This window comes from Phoenix dactylifera, chromosome 1, assembly GCF_051530095.1.
Source record: "Phoenix dactylifera cultivar Ajwa chromosome 1, Ajwa_hap1_PhDact_Kaust_v1.1, whole genome shotgun sequence".
Lineage (NCBI taxonomy): Eukaryota > Viridiplantae > Streptophyta > Magnoliopsida > Arecales > Arecaceae > Phoenix > Phoenix dactylifera.
Genome location: NC_143190.1, coordinates 43615594 through 43638879, shown reverse-complemented (window position 1 = coordinate 43638879; position 23286 = coordinate 43615594). Strand labels below are relative to the sequence as shown.

Below are 23286 nucleotides of genomic sequence, written 5' to 3'. Positions count from 1 at the left end.
AAGACGTACCGGTTGCCTATCGAACCGGTACGATTTCGTTTTGGTAAGCTCTTCCCGCCGGAGCCGAGAAAGAAGAAGAGAACGAGAAAGGACGCGGGGAAGAGAGGGAGGGAGACCATATTTGGCCGCCATCGAGAGCTGCGGAAGGACGTCGGAGGCCGGTGGAGGGTGGCGGAACCCGGGGGGATGGGGGAACCCGCGGGGGCGCGGCGGAGACGCATCCCTATTTCGAAAGAAATAGAGGACGCGGCCGCGATTTTTAATTTGAAAATTTTTAAGTGAAATCGGCAAATTAAAGTCCCCAAATTAAAAACCGCAGCCGCATTCCCTATTTCTTTTGAAACAAGGGACGCGACCGTAGACTCGGCCTCTGCCGCGCCCCCACAGATTCCTCCGCCCCCCGCCGGGCTCCGCTGCCCCCCACCGGCCTCCGACGCTCCTCTATAGTTCTCCAATGACGGCCAAAAATGGTCTTCCTCTCTCTTTTCCCGCGCTCTCTCTTTTTTTCTTCGTCTTCTTTATCTCCTGCACGAAACCGACCTGTACTGGTTTCCACGACTTCGGCGTACCGGTAGTTAGCCGGACCGATTTGTACCAACCCGTACCAGCCGGTAGGAGCCGGTTCGGCATACCATAGGTTCAAGAGTTTCTTATGCAGCCCCGTTAATTCTTTTCTTTTTTTTTTTTTTTGCTGAAAAGCCCTGTTAATTCTGCAACGGGGAAAAATGAACTTCCAATCCAAGACGGAACTAATTAAAAGCTATACAGTATTTATAGAATAGTGCTACTTAACCATAAATGATATATTGGAAATTTTTTTAAAAAGATAATCTAATTGAATATGGCCATTCATAAATCTGATCAAATCTCCAAAACACACCTCATGGTGGGTTGTTTGCCACCTTTTGCTGGAAAATCTTTAACAGCAATTTAATGAGTTGATGACACACTGGAATACATTGGATAGAAGTGGGTCGGATGAATTAGAAAGCCTCTCGGCACTGCAAGACTTGGGGTCTGGCTCAGTGCAATAGTTTGGCTTACGATCCTTCTCAGTACATGCCGGTGCCAGCCTTAGACCAGCCAAACAAAAGCTTAGAGGGTGGTATCACAACCATCCATGCATGGATTTCTTATGGTAGATGGCCTGCACGTATTTACAGATACAGCCAGCCAGGCTACACAGTAAAATCTTCAATAACAGTGCCATGTAACATCTTCTATAAGAGAATGGCATGCAACACCAGGCAACTGAATTATCAATTCACACTAGGCGTATGATTGATTACAAATAACAGTTAATTTTTGGTGATTCCTTTCCATGTGAGACATCTCAAAGCAGTTCCATAACCTGGTATTGAAGCTACAGTTTGCATAATGCAGGACGGAAGTATACAACACCGATATAATTTGGCTCAAAGAAAACATATATAATGCACATGTAAGGCTGCGAATTTGACCCATCCCACTTTCTATTGGAATACCAATGCACATGATAATATCTCACAAATGGTATACAATGCTACATTGCCATGCAATACTATAATTGTAATTGGGAAGGTGATGATGAACCACCATATTTACTTTGGGCTGGTGTATTCTTACGAGACTGCCGCTTGGTGGGTACCAGTGTGTTGTCGTATTCTCGCTCCTCTCCCATCGAAAAATTGTCATCATCCTCCTCATCTTTGAACACTGGGTGTATGTATGCATTTAATAGGTATGATTTCAAATCTAGGTTTGGTTCCCTGGCATGTTCTAATGTGTCTTTCATCATTGCTTCCTGCAAAGGAAAATTACAGCAATATTTCAGAATCAACAAAAGTATAAACATTATCTCGCATGTATACATACCATAGGAAACAACTCTGTATCTACCTAAAGACATCCTAAAAAGGAGCAAATAAAAATGATTAAACTCATATACTAGAATCCGTCAGATTGCTCTGTAGCAAGCTTTGATGTCCTTGATACACGTTATGGTGATTTAACATGGTTTCAAGGAGGCCCGTTTAAATTATAGGAGTTCCATCTGACCTGGTATTTGCCAGCAGAAGTATGGAACCTTTTTTTCTTTTGGAAGTATTGTCTGCAATGGCTGTAACCTTAAACTGAAAGGACAGGCTGTGACAAGGTCAAAACAATCCTGAGCCCTGACTTTGTGAGTCTATGAGAGGCAAACAACAGTGAACAGTCACCGGTGGCAACAAGACGGGAGAAAATGTCAAGCACTTGCACTAGTCAGTCCATGCTTTTCTCTCTTCTCTACTATCTTGCTTCCTCCTCTGCCATTTTCCCCATCCACCTTCTCCTTAACCTTCTTTGTCTTCAGAAGTTTCAATATTTTACTACTATTTTTCTAATTAATATCTATTTATGAATTTTTATAAAATTTGCAAATACCAGTGTCTTAAGTGTCAGCTGGGCAACTACAAACTGACTAGGTGCTACACCATACTGCAACAACCCATATACCACGGCCAATATTTAGAAGCTTAGTGGCAGTGGATGACTATTCTCCATGAGTTGAGGCAAAAGCTTTTGTTCATTACATTAGTTAAACAGCTAGAGATGGGCTTGGTTTTGGTGACTCATTCACATAGCTACCAACTATGTAAGGTGACCACAAGACAGTGAAATAACCTTTCGCAATTTCTGGAACAGTGACACCACATGACTACAATGTGTCATTGCATATTTTTTCACCGGATTGAGAGCATGCCCAATTAATAACCTCATTGTTAGGATAGATTTCACTATCATTATGTGAAAATCTTTGGTTTGCACTCCTGGAGAATACATGTGTATTGGTATCAATAATTGACACTTTGTTGACTGGTCCTATAGACCAAGTCATAAGTTTATATAAAGTGGTCTGTTTTGTGAGGGAAAAATGATTGTTAATTAGGGCATATGAGATAGAGGACAAAAGATCAACCACCTGATAAGGGAGAAAATTAATTTAGAAGGGAAGCAAGTTGATTGTATTGACTTGCTTCCGATCTGCAGTTGATCCGAAATTAATCCAGTCCAATCCAAAAGGTATTTGGGTTAGGCTTGGATTGGAAATTATAACACATTCCAAATATGGATTGGATATGGATAGCTAAGTTCCCGATACAAACTATCTATAGTATAGGCTACTATAATATTCTCAAACTTCCCTTTGTTCCTATCTTGCATCTCACAGGTCATCTAATTGTCAAAAGAACATTGAGCATTTATTGCTTGTTGCATCACATTATAAAACCCCTCCCCACCCCCATCCCCTTCTTTGTTTGGATAAAAACCATCTATATGTTTCCCTAACTAGTGTTGTTTCCGAACTCCTCATTTACATTTCCTATGTCTCATGCAAACATTTTCTGGCATGTCAACCATTTACAGGTGCATACTGTATTTGCATAAAACATGTATAGTGCATAGTGCATACAGCTACATCTGCAAGCCTTACTCTTTCAAAATGACATCTTTAATATGCTGCTATATAGGGAGGGTTAGATGTCGAGCAATAATGGGAATATAAGATGATGGTGGGTGGATGAACAAAGTCCCCTTACAATATACAAACTTCTATTTCTTCATTTTTCATATTAAGTACCTATTAGGAAGTCTATCAAACACAAAGACAGATGGTATCATAACCATATAACAGAAATGATGTCAAATTTGCATAATTTCTATGACTTAATATCACTGAAAAGCAGGAAAAAATTAAATCTAAGACAGATTTACTTGCATTATTTATGAGTAAGATAATACTGTAACAATAGAATTACCTGAAGTGGATATTTAACAAAAGCAGGTTCATAGCGGTTCTTGCAAAACCTGTGAAATGATATGGTTAATATAGGAAGTGCAATAAGCAAAGGTGTCGACTGAGCAGCTTGTTTTGTGCTTAGCAATCCAAGTAGAAGCAGCTGTGATATAATTAATGCACATATTATGCGACCATGGACAGCTGGCCAGAAGGCTGCCCCGCTCTCATATTCTTGATTGTAGACATTAATAATCTGTGACAATAGAAACTTCTATAAGAAATACTAGGATACAAAGCTCAAAATTTCAACGGACCACTAATATGCACAATCAATAGTAGGCTGGTTTCTATCTGCTGTACGAGTTATAACTGCAGAAAGAGTCCAGGCATGTCATTCTAGCTTCAGAAATAAAAGCATTATTATGCAAAGCTCAAAATGTCAATGGACCACTAATATGCATATCAATAGTAGGCTGGTTTCTATCTGCTATAAGAGTTATAACTGCAGAAGGAGTCCAGACATGTCATTCTAGCTTCAGGAAAAATAACATTATTGAAGAAAGAGTGGTAGTTCAGAAATCATGATCTGGACAACAAAAACCTAAAGTTTGTTGCATTGACATTTTTCATGTGGTTTTTGTCTTACTAAAATAATAACAAAGTGAATTTTCTTGCTTAATTATTATCTCCAATAACTTATGCTAGAAGCCATTTGACACTTGAAATAGTCTGGTCTTTAGTGAGCTAGAGTGATATACAAAGATGATAATTAAGATTAGAAAGCTTGCATGAAAATGGAAAAGACCAACTCCCTCATGTAATTTGTTATTTCATAAGGGTGCTGAATACCTTGATCAAAACCTATCATGAAATGATGCATCATGGTTTGATCTTTACAGCATATATACCCTAAGATTATTATATTATATTATGTGTATTATATATAATATAATATATATGAAATATTATATAAAATATTTATAATATTATTATAAATATTATATATAGATTAAAGGGTATTATGAGAAGTATGGATAGATCTTAGCAACTTACCAAGAAAAGTAGCAATGCAAAACAAAATAGGTAACAAATTCCGGAGCCATTTTTCCAACAAATAAAAATACAGATTTCCAAGTTTTTTACCTCCCAAAGAACAGAACCTAAAGGAGAATGATGTTGCTGTTGCCTTCATAAACATATGCCTCCTAATGACTATCTATAATTTCTTGTAGCAGTTAATTGAAGTTCAAAATTTTAATTTACATTATCTCACAAAAACAATATCAAAATTAACATTTGAAGTGCTAGCCATAACCAATCCTGAAACACACAAAACTGACCATGCATAATAAATTTAGTTGTTATTCATTTGTTTAGCACCTTTTAGGGTCATAAATTCATTTCTGACCAATTTACTGCTATGTGATAAAGTTTCAAATCTTGGTCTACTGCACTCAAATAATTGAACGAACTGACAGTTGGTATATTGCTTTCATGAAAGTTTCAAGGATTAGCTACTTGAAATTGGACAGAATGTTAAGAACATCCAGCATTATAGCTAATAACTTTAAGCCAAGCGTTCAGAAACATGTGCAGACATCTTTGTTAAACATATTAGGTCATTGCGATGGATGATCCAGAAATGTGAATAGCCTCATGATATGTGGGATGACTTTTTTTTGTAATCTAGCTGGCTTGTGTCATCGGCAAGAGACAAATATGCAAGTAAGGCCCTCATGGATTCTATGATTGTAACTTAAAATAGTGGGAGCAAACATAATGATATTATGCCCTCACAGCCAAGTTGGAGATTGGAGGCCATCGTGCCAAAATCCTGATGTGTATAATTACACTTAGATATTGACAGATTGGTAGAGGAGTTGTTAATCCATGATAAACAAGCCATGATTATTTCTTTGGTAATACTAGTGATTTCAGTGCCACATCCATGAAAACATTTCGCCAAGCATCATGAATGTTTGAATGTCCAAGCCATTTTATATACTGGATAATATAGATCTATTTAGGTCTGTGAAGAACATTTAATCTTAGGAAAAGGTCTGCATTCATGGTAAAACCAGGCTAAAGGGTCATCAATTCAACAACATTGGCTTGTGAATGCAATGTTTAAAACAAGATCTAACAAGATTTTCTCTAATAACATCAATAAAATTCAGGTCCAATATCACTTAGAATGAACCATAAAATTATGTGATCTATAGACTAGAAAACAATATGCATAACTAAGACATTTTTCATGTAAAAGTTTTGCGAAAGATTAAGCATGGTAATAATGGTGAGTTGCCTACCTGATGACGGAAAACAACGTATGCCAGACCAAAAAATATTATGATGAAAGGAAGTAAGAATGGCGTGACCACAGCATAGACAAGGCCAAGTAAGAAATATAGCTGTATTTGAGGCTCAGATGAACCAAAATCAATACTTCCTGGATCCATTGCTTCTTCCCTATCCTTTTCAGTCTTTACCAAGAAAAAATTCTTCAAGTGGTAAATTACTAGAGGTTTCAATCTTAAAATTTCCCCAGCAATTCCAGCCCAACCATCAACCATGATATAGGTTATGAAGAAAGTTGCTTTCATTGGAATAGATACACCTATTGTTTTTGGAATTCTGCATGAAAAGACCAAATATGAAGCATGAAGACATGGCATGATTTATGTAAATAACATGTTGAAATGAATTTTGATTGACAGATCATGATCACTTGATTTTAAAAAAGATGCAGTGAGTTTTGTTATCACATTGTTCCCTACTAATAATTGTTGTAACCAATTACCAAATCTATGAAGCACTTCAACTATTATAAGATCCATTATTACAATCCTTAGCATGGGCATTAAAACCTTAGACACAAAAATACCTAGATAAGTAAAATAATTTAGCTTGTAACTGCCACCACAAAAAAAAGCACTTATTTTTAGCACAAAACTTTCAGAAAGCCACTAAAATTGCACTATGATGAATCTAGATTTAAATTTTTTTAGGCAATTTAATAAAGTTTTCTCCATTACTCAACCTTGGAAGTCAACCCTATAAATAACATAATCTAGTTTAAAATAACATGAAAAGCCACACTTCATTCATATCAATATTAGTTGATTCAGAACTGTAGGAAGAAATAAATTCTCTAGGTCAATCCTTGCCGTGGATCCATCATAATTCAAAAGTCTGTTGTCTTCCAATGAAACATCATCCTGCCGATTCATATATCCATATCGAGATACTTCATGAGTGGAGGTTCGAGTGCATAAAAAAATATCAGTATATCACCCATTGCAGTGTATGTCACTCTGTATTTCTTGTCCTTCTATTATTATTGGTTTTATTTAATTTATTATTTTCATGAGACAGATGGTTTGACTTGCTGACTTAGCCCAAGAGGACTTTACTAGTGCACTCATTACTCCTTTGTACGTCAAAATCGTTAGGTGGTAATCCTTTGAGAAAACATTCAAGGCCATTAGGAGAATGTTGCGATAGTTATAGAAGGAAACAAGTTACAGATCACACTGCTATCAACATCCATCACAAAAACCATGTTCTCCATAATTTAAGCATGCCTATTCAGATCTGGTACAGATAGTGCCTCTTCTCCTCATATTAATTGTGCATGTATACCTATGTTGAGCCTAATAGTTGATAGAAATCATCACAAGCTGCATGATCAGCATTATAATTTTTCAGTCACAGAACATATTCTAATCAATCAATGTCTTTGATTAAATTATCAATGCTTGAAGCATGACCTATTCTCCATAATCATCATTAGACAATTCTGACCACCTCTTTATATGTATGTAAAATACCTTATTTGTTTCATGAAGTAATTTCATAGCAACCTTTGTAATATAGTCACCTAGCTCCTCTAGAACCTTAAGAAAATGAACCTTGTTGTATTACTGCTGTTCTATTGTATATCATATGCCTCTCAGTTCCTCACTTATTTCTGCCTACATAGCCACTTAATTCACCACCAATAACAATCTTCCCCCTCCATAACCCCTTGTTTGGGCTCATCAATATAATCACCTACATATATCTCGATAATTTATGTTTGTTTATATAATATTAAGATGTTTTTTGATTTTTCATCACATAACTTGCATAATACATTTGATTTACTAACACAATTATGTCATTTGCATCCACTGTCATCTAATCAGTTCCCCTGCATATCAAGCTAGAATATAAGGTTTGATTGACCAAAAATATGTTTCAGAGCATTAATGTGCATGCATGCATACATGCATGGCTGTGTGCATGAGAGAGAGAGAGAGTCAAATATTTGGAAATGGATATTTCTATTTTTATGACAATCAATGATTCTTACAAGTTGTTATCCTTGTAGAGGGGATGGGATAAAGGTCAATAAATTGTTGATATGAAACTATAAGCTAATGCAGACACTACTCTTGGTGCACAACCATCCCCCCTTCCCCCCCCCCCCCCCCCCCCCACCAAAAAAAAAGGGTGCCTCCATCATCAAGCTTTAACAAAAAGAGAACATATGTTAAAAGTATAAATTTTACAAAGTTTCATAGATCCATTTATCTAGTAAATGAAAAAGTGCAAACACATACTCATTTGCCGACTGTTTAATAAAAGTATGCAGTTGCTCAAATGCAGTTCCGGTGATTATGCTCCCTAGAAACACATTAACAATTAAGAAGAGGTAATATTTGGACGCAGATCTTCTCTCCAGAGTCGACAAGGATATAAATCCTTCAAACTTGGACATGAGCATCAGTATTGCGGGTAGAAATATAAGAAAGATCTTCAGAGCAATTCCAGGAAGAAAACCTTGGATGAATGACTTAATAACGTGCCTGTGCCAAAGTCAAATGCTGTTCAATGAAAGTGAAAGATATAGAGTAACCTCGTAATCATAAAATAGATATATGCAAGCATATTATTTAAAGCTAGATAAGTAGATATCATAATTCACATAATAATTCTTTGTTTCCATTAGTTTCCTATATGAAACTTTACATTAAGTAACAAGAAAATATGCACAGAGTTCAGAAAAATAGTTTTAACAATCATAATGATGAAAAAAGGAAAAATCAAGAACGGATGAGTGCAACAGTCTGCTAACACCCAGGGTATATATACACATATCAAGGATTTCACTGATGCTAGAACAGTAACCAGAATGACAGTGTCCATGCCAAAACTCAAAGAATTTTTTTCAAAAAAAGAAAATAAGATTTTTGTCTTGGTTTTGAGCTATCAACTCATTTTGTTTTGGCACAGGCCAGCATGGACTCGCACAGGGAAGCACCTAAAATCTTGCATATACTATAAATTACATGTTTAACATAGGCATCTAGACAATTGTGACAAGCTATTATATCTAAAATAACTCTTCAAACTCATGCAATATGATAGGCAATGACCAACTTGGTTATGGAGGTGCAACTGTTAAAAGATTCAAAATGCGATGAATAACCAACTACATTGCCCCATTAGAGTGTGTCCTTTCCTCTAGGATCTCCTATGCCAATGAACACATATTGTGCTTTTTTATTTCCATGTCCTGATTATGACTAGGAATTATAATTTAAAGAAATATTTAGAGATAGAAAATTGCAATTTTATGAGTTAAAAAATGAGAATATTCATTTAGCTTTCTAAGATTCTTGGTATTTTAGCAATGTTTTATCTTTACTTTTTTTTAGTATTGCAAAAACCCAAAAAAAAGGCATGCTTTTTGAATCAATCCAGTTTCTTTGATATTTTTTCTTAAACCCTGATTATTCCTTTTGCTTTATTCTTTAACCTTTGCATCCATCATGCAGATATCCCAACTTCAATTATCCAAACCGATAGCAGCCCGCATGTATATTGCCTAAATTTTGGAGATTCTTCATAACTTTTGCTAAAAAGGAAGGAAAAATCATTCACTAATATCACCTTCCCATAGTCGCTTATGGAAGTAAACTGTAGCAAAATTACAGGATAAGAAAGTCAACAAGGAAAATGAATATGAGATGAATTTAGGTTAGATAATGTAAATGAAAGTAAGAAAAATAACCACAAACCAAGTAAGGAACAAAAAAGAAAAAGAAGCATGAGACCTCAAAGAGTGCTATTTACTTACACTTCAATAATAGACTTTAGAAAGGGAGCAGCCTTCTCGATCCCCTCAATATTAGCAAGAGATTGCACAAATGCTATTGGAATCATGAAGAAGAAGGTAAGAAAGAAGAATGCTACTGCTATAATCAACCTTCTAACTATGAGGGAAACGAAAGGAATAGGTAGATTCTGCCAATAAATGTCACGAGGTTCTGGAGCCCACTCAGTCAACCATAGGGTTGGATTACGGGCCTGTTGTGTCTGAGCACAAACAGCTGCCCCCCATCGTGTTCGAAAAGAAACAAATGCCACTGGCATAACAGATTTAGGGTTCTTTTTAACCTTTTCACGTTCTGTGGCCTCCTGAAATAACATTGTCCATAAAAAAGCAACGATGAGTTTTCCATGAAAAAATAACAAGCATATATTTTATTATTTAAACAACATACTAGCAAGTACTGAATGAGGCCTCAATCATTCAACTATGACTGCCTTATACTATTTGCAAAACCATATGAACAAAAAATAGCATGCTATATTTTCATCTTTTCATGACAAAAAATATCTATACTTTAAATATAATGTAAACACACCTAGAGATGCAAGGAAAAAGGGATAATACTGCTTACTTCCTTAGATAACCTCTCAATCTCAGATGTGTAGAATTCTATCGCATCCACCTTCTTACCACATAGTCCAAGAAAACCTGTCTGATGAAACAAAACAAACTCAAATAAAATATGAATCTTCCAAGAGAGGTAACAAATGTTTGTTATTGTCAATGTCAACAAAAAAGGGCAATAAAATGGCACAAGATTGCAGCCAAAAATAAAGTAAATAATATCATTTGCATAAATAACCTTTCGAGTTGGCCTTTTAGATGGATTCCGATCATATTTCAATTGATAGTAATCAAGCCAATTCTGCATTTGTTTTTTCTCTTTGACCAGCTGAGCAAGTTTGTTTGCATTATACACAACCTACAAGGCCCAGTCCATACAAGAAACAACAAAAATCACAAATAACTTAAATTGTGTCTAGGAATAGAGTGTAAAACATGACAGACATATTACATGTCAAAATTTAGCAACTTACAATGGAACTCAAAACATATAGAATGAAAAGAGAGGTCAATGATCTTATATGACTAGCTATTGGAACAAATATCAATGCTCTGATCAAAAGCAAATATCCCCTACTGGGTAAGATTTCATAAAATAAGAAGATTTGAATACTATTAATAGAGTTCTTAATATCAGGACTAAGGCCTAGATAACTGAGGAAGCAAATCAAATTGGTTATGAGCATTTTGCACCAACAGAAGAATAAATATAATGCAAATCCTGGAGTGTAAAATCAGATGAAATGCCATGTAAAAACAAATTCAATATGGGCGAGAAACCCACAAAAAAGCACACATACAAATATACACACATAGATGGACATGTGATAACTTTATATACCTAAAAAAGACAATATCCTCAACACTTTCTAAAATCTATGAGAAATTGATGCAGGTATCAATCATGATAAATAATTAGTTCTCTAACATGCCATCCGCCTTGATCAAGGCAGATCACATACCTATGGTTTGCCTAATACGAAGTTAGGGCAAAAGTTAGCATGGCACCGCATCAAGAAATTGCTGTTGATCTACAGTTAAATTAACAAAAGTGCAAGGCAACAATCGCAGACAGAATAACCATCTGTCCCAATGTCATTAATTGTAACTTGCTAGCAGCCTAAATAACATCGCAAAGCAGAGTAAGTATGATATATCCAGGTCCATGAAATGACAATTGGCTTTGGCAGACTCAAAAGTTGTGAGCCATTGATTAATACTGGACCTTAGTCCTACAGCTAAGAGAAAATGATCTGCTGCTTAGTCATGTTATCATTTATTAGACAAGCACAACTGGTTGGACTAAACTTTTCCTTATGCTGTGAACAGCACCCATAAAAGAAGGCAACGGAAAAGCATAATTTGTCATAAAATGGAGGACAAAGTCATAATGAGCACATTGATTGTTAAGTACAGCAGTGTAGTTAGCAAGACAGCCACAAAACAGGTGATTTATTGGTGAGTTATAATATCTATTATTAGTCAAATAGAAATGCTTTGTTTGTAATTCCATGTTCTTTTTCTTAAGAGTGTTAAAATTCCTTGCCCTTGCACCATAATCTACCCCAACTTAAAATACAAGCTACTAAACATGAAAGCAACAATCACTAGAATAAAATTAATTCTTCTAGAAACCAAAGAGCCAAAAATACCAAAAATCTTTCAAAATGAGAGCATAAACTTTGAAAGGGATTTCATAAATTCATATGATGCGACCACTCAGAACTAAATCCCAAAAGCTTCTAATAATCATATAATATTTTTTATGCATCACCCATACTCATATTGCATAGGAAGAAAGTCTATCTTTCTGTTCTTTTGCATTTGTTTTCAGGTAGAGTATTACAGTCATTAAAACATTCTAGGTGGCTGATCCAAGTTAGGAGTCCATGATGTTCCTTGAACTTAATGATAAGCTGCATATTTATATAGGAAGTTATTCTATTAAAAAAAGAATGCAAAACTGTCCCGAACTGTCCGGTCCGGAGCATACCGCACCATGCCGGTGGCGGACCGGGCCGGTTTCGCTATTCAAAACGAGAAATCGGCGAAGGAGGGGGAGAGAGAGAAGGAAAGAGAGGAAAATAGGGAGAGAGGGGGAAAGAGAGGAAGAAGAAGACGGAGAGAGATGGAGGCCGCCGCAGGCGCCGAAGGGCTGCGAAGGGTCGGGGAGTGGTATGAAGGGGCGGAGGAGAGGCTTCGCCCTCCGGATCCTTGTTTCGTTAGAAACAGGGATCCGTCATGGCCCCTTTTTTATTTTGAAAATTTTAAGTGAAGTCGGTGCCCCTCCACGCCACTCCTGGCCCTCTACAGGACTCGACAGCCCTCCGGTGGCCTCTGTCTCTCTCCCTCCCTCCCCACTCCTCTCTCCATCTCCCTCTCTCTCTCTCTCTTTTTCTCTCTCACGCTCTTCCTCTCTCCCACCCTCTATGCTATGTCAAGCCGCGCTCCGCCGACCTCCACCGGCCTTCCCTATCTCCCTCCCTCCCTTTTTTCTCTCCCTCTCCCTCCCTCCCCCCACTCTCTCTTCTCCTCTCTCCCATTCTCCCTCTCCCCTGCCCTCTGTTGTGTCGGTACAAGCCCGACACGGAACAACTAGGGGGTGCACCGAATCGTGCCGCCAGCCGACCGGTACGAGCTCCGATATTGGCACAGCAATACTTGTTATTAAATGTATTGGAGTAAGTTCCATCGCTAATATCCAAAGTGTGTCCCAATGAACCTACATTCATTATAAAGATGTCGAGGGTACTAAGTCAAGTGTACACTAATGAATGTTGAAGAATTAATAAGCTATTTGAACCAAATTAATTCTCTTTCTGGTGGAGTCCACATTTCCCTTCTCATCTCCTTCACTTTCTTTCTTCTTTTAGTTACTACCCCTGACTTGCAAAGCAATACCTATTCAACAGTTTGCATCACATATTTTTTAAACATTACAGTGCTTCTCTCCTTAGAAGGTTCTAAGATATCCTAGGAGGCTCCATGAGTTAGTAACAAAAATTCTCAACTTTAAATTAGATTGAAGGAGATTATGATAACATAATACCAGAATAGTAGTAATATCCATATATATATAAATTGCTCATGTCAATCAATATACAAGGAGATCACTCACTTAAATCTAGTATAGAAAGGGTTTTGGTATCTATTACATGTTACATAAGAGGGTCAAGTTCAGTCCAAAATCGATTAACTTAGTTCCCTACAAATCATCTATAGACTTTCAGTTATACTCTGTTAAATATCTTATGCTTACATTATGTCTACACATATGCATGGAAAAAGGAAACATGTTAGCTTATTAATAACTTTATATCTTATTAATAACTACAGAATATCTAAAATATAGCCAATTATGGCTTTATAAGGGCACCTTCCAACAGAAATTTTATTGTTTGACAGATCCAACATAACAAACATAGGGAATAATGCACCTCCAACCAGCACATTATCTTCTATTTTACATGTTTTTAGCTGAGTACAAGTTAATAAACAATCAAATTAGTCGGTGTTGTAGGTATGGTTGACATTATTTCCCACACTTTGCATTTTGGGATTTGAAAATTGGGAAGGTGATAGACAATGAAGGTGTGATCAAAAGATTTTATTACTTGGGAACCACAATGTTGCTGGATTCTTGATCAAGGGAATGGAATGTCAACATTTTTTGTCAGTTGAAGACATTCTCACCAAGTCACCATAGAAATCCAAACATGCATATTTGTGCAACTGATAAAGGAGGCCAACATTGAGGACCTTTATTCATTCTTTCTTCATTAGTGGCCAAGTAAAACACACAGGCAAGAATGCTATGGAATGAATGTTGATTCATTTGGTATGAAGTATGAACAATTTTGCTTTTTCACTCTCTCTGTTAGCTGATTCATGTTGCTTGTTAACCTTGACTCTGCTTGGTCTTCAACATTACTTTGGATGGGAGGTGGCATTAAGTTAAGTGAAAAAGTACATTGCATCTTGGAAACATGACTATTTTATTTGAACAATATAAAATATTTCATATAAGACTGTATACTGCATTAGATTACAATTGAAAAAATAGCACAGTTAAGAAAAGCCTTCAATAAGTAAACACTATAATCTAGAGAGTCAATCACATCGTTTCCTAACATCCCCATTCTAAAGCTTCAAACTATAGCAATTTGGAAACTGTGCCCAAGTATAACCTGATGAGTTAAATAATGATCACGATGATTGACAAGGAAAAAATGTTCAACTAACTCGCTAACGGACTCATCTGGGTCAGGTGGCACATTCCGTACAAGGACCTGAAACAAATTGAAATATACCATGAGTTATTCTAGAACCAAGTAATAAAGTTAAGAAAGCCAAGTTACTTGGAAAGGAAAAGAAAAAGGTAAGAACGTTAAGAAAATTTGTTGTCATGAACATCGCCACATTCATCAAATGAAACTAACACTACTACAAAATATAAATGGCCCCCCTCAACATGCACGTACGTAAGTATGTGTACATAATTATTTATATAAGTATGCGTACTAAAGAAAATAGAATCTGCAAGAACATAGGCTTTTGGTATGGAATATAATTCCTCATGTTTGTTAGAAGATTTGTTGTGAATGTCCTTGAACCAGTGTTGTGTAACACTGTAAATAGTATTGGAAAAATCATGCATGACACATGCATATGTATGCACATATATATCTATTAACAGCTACTTTTTTTGGTCAATGATTGATAATCCCTCCCCTAATAGTAACCAAATGCAAAAATACAAAGTGACAATGTTAAAAAAGACATAAATATTTATAGAAACAAATGGGATAAAGTCATTCCCCAAAACATTTTACTTTTCCCTCCCCTAATAGTAACCAAATGCAAGAATACAAAGTGACTATGTTAACAAAGACATAAAAATTTATGGAAACAAATGGGATAAAGTCATTCCCCAAAACATTTTACTTTTCCAACTTTTATGCCATCCACTATGCCCTATAAAAAATTCCATCAAAAAATACATTAAACATTAGCATTGTAATAAGAATGTCAGCATGTCAAACAACGAACAAGTACATGCAGACTTATACTCCATTTACAGTTCTTATTTTAAATTACAAGAGAGCAACATAAGAAAAACCTGTTGAATACAAAAGGACAAGATAACTATATTCCTTAGTTATAGAAAAATAAATTATGAGATGGACCAGAGCAACAAACTTCTTTCAAATCCACTAAAAAGGTATGGATATAAAATCGAAATTTATTTATATCAAAGAATAATTTGATAAAAATTGAGATAAGCTTACAGTAAATTGATCCGGACGGCGTTTCTCTGATGCAAGAAAATGCAACCTCATTGATGCAATTATTTCATACTCTTTACGCAACACATAGCATGTCCAGAAGGAAAAGACATATGCCATCACCAAATGGGCCCAAAATCTGCAACAAAAAGTAAACAGTTTTAACTTGTAAGATATAAGCAGAAAGATTGGTCTTCCATGGGATACATCCAACTACAAAAAGACTTGACAAATGCTATCAATCTAATATATTTGGTGTACAAATATAGCATGAGAACAAGGACTGAAAATACATAGACTAAGATAAATATACAAATAGGGTAATCAGTGTGCTGTATATTCTTCATTCCTAATCAGTATGTCTTTACCAAGAAATGCCGATCCAGGCCATACCGTCCAGTTCAGGCCGAACCGAGCCGACTGATCTCTGACCGGGTCGATTCGGGCATATAAAAAGGTTCCGGCCCCTACGGGGCTATAATCGGCCGGTACAAGATCGAATTGGACGAAACTGGTTTAGCCAAAGCTCGATACGAACCGGTTGGTTCGCACCGAGTTCGATTAGATTTGCCACAGCGCGCGGTACGAACCGGTCGGTTCGCACTGAGTTCGATGAGATTTTTGGCGACCGGTTCGGTCCAGTCCGAACCGGACCGGGCGCCGACCGGTACCGAACCGGACCGGGCGCCGACCAATATGGCACCCAGTACCGGTTCGGCAATCCTTGGTCCTTACTAAGGCAATTACCATATCTCTTGTCTTCTAGGGGATGCAACACTAATAAGCAACTGTACATTTTTCCATTATGGACTCTCCTTGGGAGCATAAGCAAATTGAGCCTAATCAAGCCTGGGTCTAATTAGGCTACAAGCTTAACGTGTTATGAAGCAAGCATATGCCCTGGGGCAGAAAGGAGGAAAATGTGTGGACCAACTCACACAAGCACATGGTGTTTCATAGGGGCACCCTTGCTTATGACTAACAAGCACCCAACACATACATGCTTGTGCTCATACATTTGTGCACTTGTCACCTTGCCCACCTTGCACCCACCAACTCTTGTCATCACATGTGGCCTACGTTCATGCCCGTGCTCTCATATGACAACCATGTCATCCATTCCACATGCACGCTCATGCCTGTGCCTGAGCTTACATCAGTGTGCACCCATCGTCTCGTTTACAGATCCTATTCCTACTCCTTCATGCACAATTCATAACTGTGCATATCCAAGTATCTCTACTAAATCGTTTTCCAAGTCTTGCCTCACAGTCACCATGGTATTATTCTTTTTAGTGAATTCTTATGGATGATAATTTACCAACTAACACTTCCAACACAGAGGAATATAATTAATGCTAGGTTAATAAATGTCCAAGGCAAGACCATCCAACAAAAGTAATATGTTTAATAAGCCCTAAAATAGGTGAATATTGATCAATAGATCACAACAACAAATGATACTTTGAACCAATCTTCATTTAATCAAGCAAATTCCAGTATAAACTTTTCAACTATTTTCATGTTCTTTTGCATGTAAGGAACCAAAGCTACTTAATCTCTTGCTCATTGATTTTGACTGGATTCATCCTGCATAGCTGATCACATTGTCCAAAACTCCCATAGGAGATATTACAATAGCATGTAGAGCAATTAGAAAATTAATCCAATTGTAAAATGTTCAACCTGTTAACATCCAGATACCTTGTAATCGCAAAACTTCCATGACATCAAGGAGATAGGTGGCAAAGTTAGTCATAGCAGAAACAAATTTTTAGTAATCTAACACCAAAATTACATGAAGGCCATGACAGAAAGATCAGTTAATCAGCTCAGGGAGCAGAAAACTTTTGAAAAGCAACCAGACACTGAGAACACAGGAACCAGGAATCAGCTTAACACTTTAACTAGCAACTTATCTGTTGATAAAATCATTAAATGCTCACCTCTGTGATTCGTTAGGGATATTTGATATAGAAAGCTTGTCTATATCACTGTATACTACTTTTGAATTCTCCAGAGTGGAATTGGTCCAATTGACAGGTACAAGCACAGCAAATGCCAGGATTGCGATAGGAACAAAGATTTTAAGGCTGGGAAGGGGAAGAAGAAGAAGAAGAAGAGAAAGAACAACACAAAAACGACATCAAACAGCAGTCATGATTCAAATATAATTAAGTTTCAAAACACAATCAAACAATTGATCTAAGAAGAGCAAAGAAATTTCTTCAGATGAGATAAATCATAATCTATAAGTTCAACCATGCCACCTTGGAGTCACGTGCATTGTCTAAGAACACCTGAACCAAAAACCTTTCTACGCAAAAAAAAAGTGAACAGAAAGCATGTAGTAAGGCAAAATATGGGATCAAAATGATGTTGTGTGGACTATTTATGTTTCCTATTTCACCAACCCTAGCACACTGTTCCTTGTTAAATTTTGATAACTTAAATCTTCAATAAGAAAAAGTAGCACTACAACCTTACAGATACATAGAGAACACTATGCAAAAAAATATATACAAGTCTTTTCTCTAGCAAGCAACTTGTTCTCCATCAGAACAAATATATGTGTGTTTTTATGTATAACACCCATTTCAAAATTCAATGGGCAGAGTTATAAAATAAGAATCTATAAACTATAGTATGTGATCTACAAGGACTAAAAGAAAACTTGTATATTTTGGATAGCTCTCACCTATACTTAGAATTGTAAAAACAAGCTAATAGTTGTTCTAACAAGATATAGTGTGTCCATTTTTGAAATGATTTAATTTATAGGCAAAAATCTCCAAAACATATGATGTTTTTCTTTTTCTTATTTGAGGCATTTTAGACCTTTAAATCATAACCATTGGTTTGAATTTTTCATTTTTGCAACATCAATCACTAAAATTGACCAAGAACATAGGCTCATGCACACACGCGCGTGCACACACACATGTGCACATATGTACATACGTATACATGTACGTGTTGGGTGTAGTTGTAACACAAACAAGGTGTAAAGAGACGACTTTGCACCTACTATGAAGTTCAAGTTACAAAATGAAAATCTAAATCATTGGATATGATTGACAAATGTCAAAAACCCCATATATCTCTTTAAAACATTAGCCTATGCATCAAGTCACCCCAAATCACCATGCTACAACATATCACTAGAATTATATATCTAGGAGGACTTGATATATATGGCAGAGGTTTTCAGAGCCTATGAAGTTTTGTACACAGACATCTTAGACGTTGTGGAGCATATTTCATTGTTTAAATTTTTCATTTTGTAACTCCAGTCACTAAATCTTGTAGTCGGTATTCCTGTTATTGTCCCCTGCTGCATGTAACCATAAATGCGCCCAAACATATATATGTGTCTCTAGAGAGAGAGATGAAAGAGGGGAGAGAGAGAGAGAGAGAGAGATAGAGACAGAGAGAGATAGTTTTGTGGCCCTTTCATTTACATATAAAATTTAGGTGAACTTGTTGAAAGTGTACTTTCCCAAATCCCAACTATATATATGAATATGTGGAGCTGTTTATGTATCCACATTCATATACAGTTTAACTTCTAACATGTCGATTCATTGCATTCTGTGATTATGTACTTATGCAAATGGCTAGCCATGTCTGATGCATAGAATAGATTTTAGTGGTAGCATGCTATCCAAATCTGGTGCTACATCCATGAAACAATGGCCCTTTCATTCCTTAATGTACTTATTTTAGATGGGGCAATTTGTTGCTTTACTCATTATAATTTAATGCTTCTCAAGAACTAGCCCTTTCATTTTGCTTTCCCTTCTTTTCTATGCAATTATAACACAATGGAAAAAAATGATAAATTGAAAAAACTACAGAAAATCTAAGAAAACCAATGAAATGATAAAATAAATCAATAAACAAACTTATTAGAATATAACTAGAATACCCAATCAAGTATATCCGCAGGTAAACAGCAGAATCAAGTCCTGCATGGTCTATTAGCTCAGGTTCAGGCATTTTTAAGGCAGCCGGCATCCATCCCAAGAACCTCAAATAGGAACGCCATTCTAAATTGACAAACTTTTGCACAAATGTTCCAGAATGTGTTGGACTGCTTCTTACACCTTTAAGATACCATTTTGGAAAGTAAACCCTATCATTTATTGGCTGCAGACGTAGTATAGCAAATGCCAGAAGGAATGTGAAGGCACTTAGTATGTTGATAGCTGCAGCAACCCCTATGTCACTAAGTGTGGCCATATCCGCCTCTGAATTAAGTTATTACCAATCTCCCTGCAGATATAAACCATTATACGCATCAAATAAGGAACCAATCGTGTAATCATCGAATCAACATAAATAATAATGAAAGAAAAGCATGTCACTTCTAAAACTAGTATTACCAGATGACTACAATAGACAACGATAGTGCCTCATGACTTTTCTAATATTAATAGAATGGAAAGGGAAAATAATATCCTAATAATGAGTATGCATATTACACAAACCTCACATTATAGGTTAGCCTTATCAAGAAGAGCCTAAGTATCACCTTTAATAAAACTTATCTAAGTTATAATATCAACAAATTTCATTATCCACATAAACAACGAAGATAAACAATCATGTATTAAAAGTCAACAGCCATACCTTTTCTCTTTTTTTGCCGCATGGGGGAATATTAGCAAGAAGGTAAGATTTTCATTAAATATGTAGGCTTGTCGCCATAATCAACTAAACAAAAGGAGCAATAAGAAAGTATATATATTCATGAGGGTTAATATATGGCATCTGCCTCCAGTAGAAAAGTGTGAAATCAATGCCCATCCCACTTCTTTCTAAACTTTCAATGGTATTACAGCACCCTGTTAGAGCTTCAAATAATTTTATGGGAGACAAGCTCGTTATATAGAAAAATGTAATGACGGATTTCATCATTGCATCAAGCAAAGCATTAATACTCTTATTCTGTACATTATATACCAGAATCCTATTGTTTGTTGCCGATTCACCATTGACAAAGATCTCAAATCTCAACGAGAACTTACAGATTTAGGTCACTATCTCTATTCATCCTTCTAGAGATTTTGTTTTGCTAGATGAACTTTTTTTTTTTTTGCCAGGGGGGCGGATATTAGCAAGAAGAAGGTAAGATTTTCATTAAATATGTAGGCTTGTCGCCGTAATCAACTAAACAAAAGGAGCAATAAGAAAGTATATATATTCATGAGGGTTAATATATGACATCTGCCTCCAATAGAAAAGTGTGAAATCAATGTCCATCCCACTTCTTTCTAAACTTTTAATGGTATTACAGCACCCTGCTAGAGCTTCAAATAATGTTATGGGAGACAAGCTCATTATATAGAAAAATGTAATGACGGATTTCATCATTGCATCAAGCAAAGCATTAATACTCTTATTCTGTACATTATATACCAGAATCCTATTGTTTGTTGTTGATTCACCATTGACAAAGATCTCAAATCTCAATGAGAACTTGCGGATTTAGGTCACTATCTCTAGGTATCCTTCTAGAGGTTTTGTTTTGCTAGATGAACTATTCCTTCAGGCGATTGAGATGGTACATCAGATTAATTCTCCAGCTTGTGTTCATCCCAACCCATTATGACTCTAGCTCCAACTTAGACTGTTGCATAAAAGCATGATTATTCATCAAAAAAGAAAAATGCAAGGCATGCCTTACACTACTTGCAAGGGACCTTCACCTTCAAGCACATGAACATAGAGCATCCCTCTATAATCTTATTTAACCTCAAATTTCTTCTAGAAAAGAAGAAGAGATCTACTTTGTCTGTCATAATGGTGTACCCTGACAAATATAATTTTTATCTTCATAGAAGCTTTTCAAATTTGATTCCCGCTTCAATTAAATTCCCTTTTTTTTTACTTATAAACCAAGATGCAGCACACTGGTGGTCCCCAGAAGTGGTAACAGATTGCAAGTTTGATTATTACTCTCAGTGGAAAACATGTCATATAGATTTTGTTCCCAGAACCGCATGATAAGGCTAAAATTGATATCAAAGTCCATGAAGTCCACCAAAAAAAAAAAGAATGTTTATAAGAGAACTGGAACTCCAAGTTCTATGATTTCGTATATTGCACAAGCACAGAATAATAGTCATCAATTAGCTCTATCAGCAAATTCATCAAACAAGAAGCACGACAAGGGTCCATTATAAGTTGTTACTTCTTCTTGGCAGAAAATGAAAGATTTTATCCAAATAATAATTTATATTCTTCGAATTGACGGAAATCTTTTTTTTTTTAAAAAAAAAAGTTAGTACCAAGCATGGAAATCACTAGAAAGCCAAAGTGCTTATCAAGAGGAAAGAAAGCACAAGTTCGGCACATCACCAAGCCCAAATCTACCAAAGTTGGGTCGAATCTTTTTGTGACGAAATTTGTCCCCAAGCACCCAGAACAAAGAAATTCGAATAATTATATCAACGAACAACGAAGAAGTAGGGAAAAGCAAAAAAAAAAAAGAAAGAAAGAGAGAAAACCAGAGAGAGGGATCAATATGCGTTTACCCAGAGAGGTAAATACGCAAGGGACCACGAAGATCTGGAAACGTCTGGGCGGAGGGCTTCCAGGCAAGGGAGAGTTAGGAATTCTTCTCTCGACAACAACAACTCCAACAACTCCGAAAAGGGCGAGGGCTCGAAATTTGTGGTAGACTCCTTTTGCTTCTTTTGCTTTTTGCCTTTTCCAGTGGGTCAGGTCTGGTGTTAATTCTTCATTTTTCTTGCAATCTTCCCACCCGTTAACGCTTCAAATCAGAAAACAGCCGCGATTGAAACGAGAATCTGTAAAGAAATAAGTAAGAAGTCGAAAGAAATCCAAGATCAAGAAAGAGAGACAGAGACTGCAAGAGGAAGTCGGAGATATCATCACCATACCAGTAAAGGAGACGAAGCGAGAGACAGCATGAATAGGGCGGGCGGACGAGCGAGCGAGCAAGAAAGCGGAGTGGCGGAGACCGTCGGCGTCGAGGAGGCTATGTAGTGCGACGCTGGAAAGACGCGAGACCACGACGGCTAGGCTGATGCGACGCTTCGTTTCTTAGATCTTGTTACCGAATCTTTCTGATTTTGCAACACGTCCAGAGGATCATGTGGAACGCCACGCCGTTACTCAATCCATAATGTACCGTTATACGCTTAATAAGTTCAAAATATTATATAAAAATTAATTCTTTAGAGGGTGCCAACTGGTTAAAATCAGGTCAAATATGGAAGAAATTATTACGTGGACCTGCTCCGGTGGGTAATAATTGGTGCCACTAATTAGTTGGACCAAGTATGAACATATGGCTCCATATGGCTTGTTGTTAAGAGTTGACAATATTATATCATATAATATTTACTATTTATGGTGGCATATATACGTATAATATACTATAGTAAAGGAGTTTTGTTCATTGGCTCGGGGAATCTTTCCTAGTATATCTAATAAATTTTTATCTATTAGAATTAATTTAGTTTTGAATTTAATTATTTGGATCAGTT

The 23286-nt window shown here is 36.4% G+C and overlaps 1 protein-coding gene across 1 annotated transcript; it reads right to left on the bottom strand.

Moving 5' to 3' along the window:
- Nucleotides 1–1252: 1252 nt before the first annotated feature.
- LOC103713943 (hyperosmolality-gated Ca2+ permeable channel 1.2-like) lies at nucleotides 1253–23053 on the bottom strand. Its single transcript, XM_008801003.6, has 13 exons — nucleotides 22678–23053; nucleotides 22309–22584; nucleotides 19698–20044; nucleotides 17716–17862; nucleotides 15773–15908; nucleotides 14672–14773; nucleotides 10723–10842; nucleotides 10492–10572; nucleotides 9885–10225; nucleotides 8365–8610; nucleotides 6070–6394; nucleotides 3780–4013; nucleotides 1253–1783 (listed from the first exon to the last, which is right to left on the bottom strand). Exons 3-13 carry the CDS (start codon nucleotides 20009–20011, stop codon nucleotides 1541–1543), a joined length of 2289 nt encoding a protein of 762 aa, XP_008799225.1. The 5' UTR covers nucleotides 20012–20044; nucleotides 22309–22584; nucleotides 22678–23053; the 3' UTR covers nucleotides 1253–1540.
- Between the last annotated feature and the right edge of the window lie 233 nt (nucleotides 23054–23286).